Raw genomic sequence first — 10,765 nt, forward strand, 5'->3', positions numbered from 1 at the left:
CGGAACATACCTGTTGATAAGACTCAGATTGGGAGATTGGAGCCACTTGGGTTTTCATTTTACGCAGATAAGAGAAAGCTGTGGGATATGATGGGAGTTTAAATGTAAACCGCACTGAGATTGAAGCAGATGTAAAGGATCAACCTTTCACATGCATAGTGGTGCGTAATGCCAGATTTTCTCACACTCACACATCAGTGGCCCCAAAATACCTAAAACACACTTAAAATGACAGTGCATTAGATAATATCAATCCAAGTGGTATTTATTTTAAATAAAGATAGCATAAGCACATTGATGAACATCACATGCAATTTATTAAGCAAAACATTTCATAAAAAGACTTTTGTTATATTGTAAAACTGTACGTTAGTGAAACAACAATGGAAGTTCACTCTGCTAGTATCCTGGTTAAGCTTCCAAATAAAGCAGCCAAGGTTCCACAAAGGAGTTTTTACAGCGATGCCAAAGAAGAACCAAGAACCAGTGAAAAGTCGTTTTTCATAGTGTGAAGAACATTTTAATAGTCTAAAGAACTTAACCATAAAAAACCTCAATGGAAAGTTTTTATGGATGTTAAAGGTTCTCCATGCAACCATCAATGCCTATAAAGAACCTTTATTTTTAAGTGTGTGTGTGTGTGTGTGTGTGTGTGCGCGCGCGCGTGTGTCTTTTTTTTAACCTTTTCTCCATAAGGAAATAGATTTTTAACGATAATCTATAAACTTTTAAAGACAGACCTACTGTGAGCTGAAAGGTTGTTAATCGATGGTATTTGTTTTTGTTGAAGCTCTTAGCCCACATTATTTCAGCTTATTGTTAAAATAATCATGTTTAACAGCGGAATTCGTCATAAAAACTACATTATCCATGATTATAGGCTACATAAAATTCCACCAATCAGAGTCAAAACAAGCAAAACGAGCCAAAAGAGCTGCCAAAAGTGCATATTTTATTGCAATAAACTTACTTATAACTTATAACTTAATATATGTAATCAACATTTTTAAAAGAGTTTATATTTCTCCATCCCTTTTTACTCGATTATGCAGTTCGCAATGATTCATGGGATTGTAGTTCTTTCCCTCACTAAAGCCGTTAAGTTCACAGTCTTGTAGGCCACCTTTTTTTTTTTTTTTTTTTTTTTTTTTTTGTCAGATTTATTGCTTCAAATCAAAGTTTGTAATTTTATGATTTACCTCGTTTTTGATTGACTTGGTTCACGGCTTAACACTTTTAAACAAATACTTTTTTTAAAACCCCTATTTGAGAAATGAATGGGGAGAAAAACACTTCCTGAACCAGCGCCGCTGAAAAAGTGGATGGGCGCTAATGCACTCTAGGCAACATTTGGTTTCAGATGCCAATTGGTTTGATTATTTTGTTATGTAATGCAATAAAATTTGATACATTAGACGTTATTCAGTTATGTGGTGTAATTAAGGGCGAAAGAGACTGTGTAATAAGAGAGTGTTCTGCATTACGCAGCCAAGATTGCAGACACTGGTTTCCGCTGTGGATAATTATTCCCGCAGCTCTCCGGGACAGTAAGAAAAACGTAATTAAGTTTATATTTCATCGTTCTTTGATCTTAGTGTCATTATTACTAATAAAGTACATCTGAATGTGGAGGAGACCTGTCAATCAAGCACTTTTTCAGCCTGTCTGAATGTGTTAACCAAACAAGCAGCTTCAGGCATTGAAACTTTGAACACACTCATAGACAGTTTGTAATTGGCATGTTTTATTTGCGTTTGTTGAGATTTTTATATATTTACATGAGATTTATTCTCTTTACATGTTTTTTGACACAACAAAATTCTTTATATTTACATAAACAGTTCGCCAAACACCAGACAAGCTCACACTTTGCTCAGTTAAAGACTGGCGCGACCAATACAAGATACAGCTCAAGTTATACACCAGTGCTAATATCAAATTATAGTTATTTGTCAGTCATAAAACTGACACATAAAACGTACACACACTTACGATACACTCTTTTGCTCCCACCCAATCAAAAAGAGCTTTGCGTTATCGATGTAAACAAATAAGACACACATCAGCCTGAGAAAGGAAGCTGAGGTTCTCACCAATAAGTCACAGACTTTAGCCATAAAGGAAAGTACAACACGAAATAATGTGCAGTAAAATAAATGATTCATTTATAAGAATGAACACAACATTCCTCAGTAGATTCTCATTCATAGTATTATGAAATTATTCTCTCTTCCACCATGAATATTTAATGTTTTTAAGTAAGGAAGCAGAAAATGAGCTGACTCCATTTGTATCTTTTGTAAATAAATCCTCATTAAAATGGTTTTTACTAGATATACTCTTTTATTTATACATTAATTTTCATGTCTTTGGTCATCTCCATCCCATCGGGCTCCATAGGCACACTCTGACTTGATTTGCGCGAGAAGTCAAGCTGCAAACACTGACTGGATTTGCGGGAATAGTCTAACCCCACAGACTGACTGGACTTTCGGGAGTTGCACGGGTCTCTCCAAGAGTCGAACCCATCTTTGGTCCGGGCGGCGGTCAGCTTGGACAGGAGGGTGTTCCTCCTGATGCTGCTGTCCGAGTCCTCTTTATGGAACGTGTTTTGGGGTTTGTTCCAGCAGGAGAAACAGCCTAAGAAGTCGTAGAGGAGGTGACCGCTGAAGAGCATGTAGATCCACGGGTTACAGCAGCTGTTGAGACTCGCCAGCAGGGCAGAGAGGGTCACTGCAGCATTTTCAGAATCTGAGAAGAAATAAGATGGCGTTAGCCTTGTGGTTAAAGATTTGGTCTGAGAACTGGAAGGTTGCAGGTTTAGACCTTGCAAAAGTTGATACATGTACAAGTTTAGGAATTGTGATTGCAGGTTGAACTGTTTCGGAATGTATTTTGTCATTTCTAATGTGTTTTCTTTTTACTTTCTCTCTAGTTGAAGCACTAACATTGAACTGAAATCTGATAATAATGAAATCTTGCACTGTAGTTTTGTGCAATTTGATTATGCATTTCTCATGAATAAAAGGTAGCTATCAATATGCCCTCTCAGACTTATGAACAAAATATTAGGTAATCAATATTTTTTTTTCCTTCAGTGGTTCAAGTATGTATCCATATTGGAAGATGCACTTCCAATAAAACAATATTAGATTTATATAAGGAGCATTATGTAATGTTACAGTATAAACACAGATAATAATGAAAAAAAAAAAAAAAAAAAACAGTAATACAAGCCCCTGTATCCTTTAATCTCAAAGGAATGCTAATGGAATTCCAAAAAGAACCCTCTGAGAGACAGATAAGATCTTCCTGGATGAACTGAAATTCTGACAAATACACTGAAGCAAAATGCAGTATGAGCTTAGATCATTCTTATTGTTTGGTCTCATTTTTTATAGAAATACCATTAGGATTCCCATTAGTATGGAAAATGAACATGTATGCAATTATTTTTGGAGATGCTTGTAGTTACACTTGGTTCGTCTTATGCCAGAATTAGACTTTGAAAACAGAATTACACTTGAAAGGAAAAGGAATCATGATCAGAAAGCAATCACCCTCAAAATGAAATCAAAGAAAAAGATAAGTGGGTCTTAAAATCATACTGTTTTTGCTGTTGTTGTTGTTGTTTTACATATACATAAACATATTTAGGTTTAAAAAAAATTGTGACTACAACCGTTGTCCGAGTTACACAGAGTGCGTAAAATAAATATGTTTTTTCGCGAGGACGTCACGTAACCATATCAAGAGCTGCTCGATCCCCGTGCGTTTTGGACGGTAGCATACGTCGAAAAAACTTAAAGTTTGTCACTATTTGTAAGGCTTTTATAGAATTACACAACGTTTTAAACATCTTTAAAACATGGCGCTGGGGCGCAAAAAGACGAACCTAAATAATTTGTAACTACACTTAATATTGTGTTTAAATATATATTTTACATTTAAAATGTGTGACCCTATGGCATCTTACCATCCCAGGGGAAGTTTTCATCCCAGACTGACCACATTTGCACGATGAAGAACGGAGCCCAGCACACAATGTACGCCAAAACAATCACGAATGTCATCTTCACCGTTCTTAGTTTGGCTCTTGAGATGATGGTGACGCTATTGACAGACGCCTTTCCAATCATCCCGTTCTTAGTGCTGTGTGGGGAGCCTCTCCTGGTCTTGCACTTGAAGTTCTTCCAGATACTGTGGCATATGAACCCGTAGCAGATCATGAGGATGATTACAGGGATGAGGAAGATGCCCACGGTGATCCAGGTGATGTAGGCTCGGATGCCCCACGGCTCGATGAAGTGTCCCCAGCAGTCATACACATCCGAGCCGTTCTGGATCTCGCTCAGGGAGAAGATGAAGTATTGAGGGGTGCTGAGCAACAGGCTGCAGAGCCAAGTGGACCCGATCATGATGTAGGCGCGCTGAGTGGGCTGCTGGAGGGTCTTCAGAGGGTGGCAGATCGCGATGTAGCGGTCCAGGGTCATCATCACCATCATATAAGTGGACGCGAACATCCCCAGGACCTGGAGATGCTTGACAATCCGGCAAAGAAAGTCTGGTCCGTAAAACCTGAAGGTGATCTCCCAGCAGAGCTGTGGAAGAACCTGGAAGAAAGCCACCACCAGGTCCGCGAGACTCAGGTGCTTGATGAACAGGTGCATGCGCGAGCTCTTCTTCTTGGTGTTGTGCATGGCCAGCAGCACGCACAGATTTCCGATGACCGCCACGAGGAAGGTGACGCTCAAAACCGTGATCTCCATTTTGGCCACGTCTTCGTTCCTGCCGTACGGATCGGTGTCGTTGCTCGCCGCGATTTGGCGCGACGTGTTGTTCATGGTTGGGATTGGAAACGAACTGTGATTCCCATGCGTAAAAGCGCGTACGGGTATATGGAGAAGCGCGCGCGCTACCCCATGGGTCTCATTACGCACGGACGCTTGTGCGTAAGAGGCAACCGATCGGGATCCCCACAGAGTCCCCAAGTGAGCACACTTAGACGGACCGATGCATTTAAGTTTCAGAGACACGGATCATATTCTGGTAGTCCACATAACTGTGCCTCAGTTGTGGTGATCTGACTCACAAATGTCATGAGGATTGTCTGATAAGTGTCGCATTCCTTAAATCCAGCCCCCATTGAAGAGGTTGGCAAGCTCAAGAGCCGCCTCTCTATCCTCAACTGCCCGCCCAAACAACATGAAAGCAACCTTAGCACCAGCAGATGTAAGTACGCGCGCCGCGCGCCCTAATTGGAACCAATCGAGCGCGTTACGTTTCATTGTACGTTGACATAATAATCATATATGTCAAAGTCTTTACAAAGCCTTTTTATTCTAAGTTTTCATTTAGCTGTACAATCTTCTGTAGTAATTATTATTAGCTTTATATAAATCAACAGGTGGTATGCCATTTTGTAAATATAGTCTTGTTTTTCACTTGTGTTTTCTCTGTGGGAACCCCGATTGTCGTAATGACAAAGGGAAACAATAAATTCTCTAATTTGAACAAGTCATGTTCGAAATACAAATTTCATATAGGTAATGAAAAATGCATTGAGCTTGTGGCACACACTGATCTTGAACTAATGTCAGCTGGCAATCTTACAGGGACTTGCATGCATGTGTATGAGAAAGCAAGAGACATTTGGATCCAATATAGTTATTGGCATTACTTGCATCTTGTGTTTATCAGTAACTGGCCAGAAAAAAAGTGAGACAATACACAGCTCAGTCCTGTATTTAATTTTGATCCTTTTTGTGTCCAAATTGTAGTGTAACCACCAAACAATCCTTGAAAGGAACATATGGATACTGATACTGCACAGTTTGTACTGTACACTGCTGTGATTGAGTAATACAATAAATTACGCTTATTTTGTTGTCACATGATCTCACTGCATTACATGTTAATGCAGCAACAGGCATCCATTATCATCAATGTAATATATATATATATATATATATATATATATATATATATATATATATATATATGAAGAGTTCAGATGCAAAAGCCTCTAAGTGCCATCTGAAATTTTCTTCTAGAATGATAATTTTTATCAAGCTCGTATATTTAAATTCATTAATTTCACTTAAATGGCAATGAAAATGACCTATTAATTGTCATTTAAGTGAAATTACTGAACTTAAATGTACGAGTTATCAGAAGAAAATTTCAGATGGCACTTAGAGGCTATATATATGTATATGGAGTACAGTCAAATAATGAGTTTGAACTTATCTTAATATAGATTTTTAATTCAATGTCAGATAAATGATCAATTCACCTTGTTTATTTGTCGCTGACCTTTGGGGTCACAACTGAGCATTATATCTAGCCTGAGCATCAATGTGTGTGTCTAATAGAGAATGTGCATTTGTGTGTGTGAGCAAGAGAAAAGGAGTAAATAGAGAGCAAGGTGGGGTAAGTATTCAAACTGTAAAATACACTCTGATTTTGGTGTAAAATGCTTACAATACATAGCTAATTGCACATTTAAAAAAATCAAATTTCACAACTTGTACTAATCCATGTTATTTCAGCTGCAATGTTTTCAACAACGATGAAGCAACCACCGGTTTTCATGAGCCAGATGTGGTCACTTAGAACCAGAGATGCGGACAAAGGTTTGTACTCAATACTTAAATCTCACTTGTTATGCTTAAACACTTATGGAAAATAAAGAGTTCAAAATCACATATTGTCTGAGTAGGTAGGCTACTACATTTGAACATGAATTTACTTTGCGACCATAAACAAGTCCGTTCTATATAGTATGAATGTGGGTAGTATGAATGAAATTTTTGCCATATTTTTGGACTTTTTGTCTTCCTGTTTTTCGCATATTATATAGTAGGGAAGTATTCGATTTCAGATGCAGCATAAGTCTTATTATGATGACAGTGATTATGTCAGAACATCTCCAACTAAAGTCTGAGTGCAGTTAATGAGGAGCAGGTGCCTCATTACAGCTATTTATGCAGTTACGATTATGAAGGATGCTTGCTTGAAGCACAAATAAGAGTTAAGCGAGGCTCTGATGTTGAATCTACATTTGTAAAACTTGGTGTAGGATTTACTAATTTAGAAAGTCCTAATACATGTCACATGCAATTTAGAAAAACGGCAAGTAACAGATTGAAATAAATGTGACATTTTGAAGAAGAAAGACAGAAATAGCATTTTCTTGTAAATGTACTCAGTAATCTTTCTTAATTTTTTTTACAGCATAGATGCATTGTTGGTGTTGGTAAAATGAAACAAAAATATTGATGACTCATCCTGCACACATTTTTGTCCAATGAAATTCTCTCTGGAATGAAATGTCCGTCCCACTTATAAAACCTGCAACTGACTAGCAAGTAGCAAATTATGTTTTTAAAAGCCTATTCGATACTTACTGTCCACAACGTACTGTTTCAATAGGAAATAAAACATTTGTCAAGCCATTTCACTGGATTTTTTTTAAATCATTGCTAAGTGGGTATGAAAACATTCTGAAATATTTCTTGTCCTCTTATTCTGCAGATGCCGTGGAGGTTTGGTGGAAAAATAGGACAGTCTAAAGCTATGCTAAATTGCTATGCAGAGTGTTTTTTACTTTGAACACTTGTGCAGAGGCAGATTAACTAAAAAGGTTTCTGCAGTTTTATGGCCTGGGGTAAGTGCCTTGAGCACTTGGTGGCAGTACAAATTGTGACGTTCAGAGGACGATTTAGGGTGTTTCCAGATAGGACAGCGATTGGAGTTGTGTGGGAGTAAGTGTTTGTCTGTCTCGCATGCTGATGCTCTTTAGTCCCTTCCCCTTACGAGCCTTCATTATGGACAGATGAATTCAATAACTCTGCATGACGCATCCATTGACTGCAATCACCACTGTGTCCTATAGGCCCTTAAAGGAGGCACATTTACATTTCTTCAATATAGGTGATGCTTTTATCCAAAGCAACCTACAAATGAGGAATACAACAGAGCAGGCCATCAAGTAACATAAGAAGTGCTGTAATAGAAAGTTCAAAGATTGTTCAGAGGAATACAGGCTATAGAGATCAAAGTGAATATACAGAATAATGGCCGGTTCACACAGAACGCGTTGAAGACATGTTTTTGAGGCCACTATATAATACATGCATGTTATCAGAATTACTGTCCTCCCAAAAGTAATAAGTACTGATTATTTCACATAAATTGAAGCAATGGGGGATATACAAATTTGCTCAAGAATGTTTTTTTTATTTATCAGTACTCATCTTGCTGGATCTGTCTGCTGCTTTTGACACAGTTAACCACCAGATGCTCATGTCAACCCGCATAACAAAGTGCATCTCAGGAACTGCTCTCCAGTGGTTGAAGTCTTACATCTCAGGTGGGTCCTTCAGGGTGTCTTGGGGGGGGCTGAGGTGTCTAAGTCATAACATCTAGTTACTGGGGTGCCTCAGGGCTCAGCGCTTGGACCACTTCTCTTCTCCATCCACATGTCATCACTATACGATCTGTCATTCAGAAATCATTCCTATCACTGCTATGCTGATGGCACACAACTCTACTTCTCATTCAAGCCAGATGATTCGACAGTAGCTGCTCGCAATCTCAGCCTGCTTGACAGACATTTCTGCCTGGATTAAGACCCCCCAACTTCAACTCAAACTGGAAAAGACAGAACTGCTTGTGTTCTCAGGCAACCCAACACTTCATCACAACTTCTCCATTCAGCTAGGTTTGTCAATCATAACTCCTTCCAGGACAGCCTTACTATTCTATTCTAATTCTATTCTATTTTTCTCTATTAAAAAAAAAAACTTGCTTCATGTTCTGTGCTAGACTAACTGGGACTTATTAAAGCACTTGCATCTTGTTGCCTTTTGTTGATTTTATTTTTGTTGATTTGTCGCTTTGGATAAAAGCTTCTGCTAAATGATTAAATGTAAATGTCATGAATATCTAATTAAATTGGTATATTTAATGCAATTTAAATATTTAACTCCACTAACCTAAAACTGGCAAACGCCGGTAATTAGTTTTTAAGTTACGCAAAGCCAGCCAATCAGATTGGAGCAGGGGATTTCAGCAAGTTCTTGCCATTTTGTGGGCAGAATGTGGACAGTCTGTGTGTGCTTTCAGAGGCTGAGGCTATTTTTTTGTAATGTTGGTGGTAATGTCACCTGTGGGATTGGACTGCGTGGGTCATTATATCTAAGGCAAGGCTTTGTACACCAATTGCAGTAGTCATTTTAACAATGTGATATAACACTAGGATATTCAGATGTAAGTTTATAGTCGTTCAGAGAATAATTATTCGCAGATGAAGTGTTGGATAGGGAGAATGTAGGCAGCACTACAATGTGCGCCGACAGATTAAAAGAAATGTGTCTCCTTAGTAGAGAACATGAGGGCAATCTTCAGGCAAGAACAGATCTAAAGATCACACATCCCTCATCTCTGTCTGTATCTCCCAGCCCACATATCCTTTAACCTTGTTACCGTGGCTTGGCTTGTGTCTTCCCACAAAACAGCAGCTGTGAAGCCCATTTGCTGTTTATTGTAATGAAACCATGTCAGAGAGAGAAAGATGCATTTGTGAAGGTGCGGAAAGAGATCTGTACGAAAGAGTAAATAAACAAGAACTTTAATTGATGTCCCCTTTCACAGTCTCGTAATGTTTTTAATGGCCAATTTATATGCATAAAGCTGCAGGCTAGAGATTTCGCTTTTTCCTGAGGTTGGTTTAAACTTGTGGTTAATGCCATAGTTTTGTATTTTAACAGTGACAGTTGTGATGCATTTGTTTGGGTACATGAGCCTACAAGGATAAATGATCACAGAATAGCAATCATTCATCAAAAATGGGCTTTTTCCCTCATACCTTGTATATGGGATGCAAGTGTTTGAGTGTGAGCATGTGTGTATGTAAGCTTTTTCAGGAAAAGCAAACATTCAAAGTATAAACTAAACGGTATGTGTAAAGTGTGCGTTCCGTTACTGTGTTTGTGTGATTGAAACTGCCTTGCATGAACTATATTATTAATTTAAAGAAAGTGAGAAACCGAGAAAGTGAAACAGAGGTGATTCTGGGGCAAAAGAGAAACTTTTGAAGGATTTCTTTGCTATTTTCCCCATAGCTCATTATTGCTCTGAAACATGCAGATGTAAAGAGAGATTTTAAATTTCATTAAAGCTCAGTGTGTTTGAAGGTCGACATATCTATCTCATTAAAAAGGAATCTCATTTTTATCTTGTTCTTATGTGAAACCCAATAAGAGATATTTTGAAGAATGTTCACCCTCCTTTTTTCCAATGGAAGTGAATGGGGACTGGGTCTGTCAAACTCCTAAAATGAGATAAAAAGCACCATAAAGGAACCATAAGGTAGTTTATAAGACTATATTCCAATTCTTCTGAACTCTACAAAAAACGTAAAGAAATTTAAGTTGCTATTAATGGAAATAGAAAATCTCATTGGCTTCGTAACCTATCCGTAAAGCACAACGTTTACAGACACAAATGAGATTAAGCTAGATAACAATTTGAATTTTGGACTTTTCCTCAAACAAAGCTATTGTATAACTTGAAAAAAATGTGAAATGTGACAGAAAACAAACTTCTATGGTCTCTATAGGGTTTCATTGAATGGAAATGCTTTTGTGGTGTAAACTAGTATTATTAATTGCACTATTAATGTGCACCACTTTCTAAATAAGCTCATTTAGGATTGACAGATCATGAAATGGGAAACTGTTTCACTAAAAATAAAGTCCAT

The 10,765-nt window shown here is 37.9% G+C and overlaps 1 protein-coding gene across 1 annotated transcript; it reads right to left on the reverse strand.

Moving 5' to 3' along the window:
• Positions 1 to 1,722: 1,722 nt before the first annotated feature.
• Positions 1,723 to 5,101, reverse strand: avpr1ab (arginine vasopressin receptor 1Ab). The gene is made up of 2 exons (XM_084406773.1): positions 3,977 to 5,101; positions 1,723 to 2,751 (listed from the first exon to the last, which is right to left on the reverse strand). Exons 1-2 carry the CDS (start codon positions 4,842 to 4,844, stop codon positions 2,348 to 2,350), a joined length of 1,272 nt encoding a protein of 423 aa, XP_084262899.1. The 5' UTR covers positions 4,845 to 5,101; the 3' UTR covers positions 1,723 to 2,347.
• Positions 5,102 to 10,765: the final 5,664 nt, after the last annotated feature.

Source organism: Rutilus rutilus, assembly GCF_951802725.1.
Source record: "Rutilus rutilus genome assembly, chromosome: 4".
Classification (NCBI taxonomy): domain Eukaryota; kingdom Metazoa; phylum Chordata; class Actinopteri; order Cypriniformes; family Leuciscidae; genus Rutilus; species Rutilus rutilus.

What these genes read in the sequence shown, in the direction of transcription:
- avpr1ab (XM_084406773.1), bottom strand. Translation starts at nt 4,844, where the DNA reads ATGAACAACACGTCGCGCCAAATCGCGGCGAGCAACGACACCGATCCG. An exon ending in TGAAAACTTCCCCTGGGATG is followed by an intron (nt 2,752 to 3,976) that starts GTAAGATGCCAT and finishes ATTTCTTCTCAG; the next exon opens with ATTCTGAAAATGCTGCAGTG.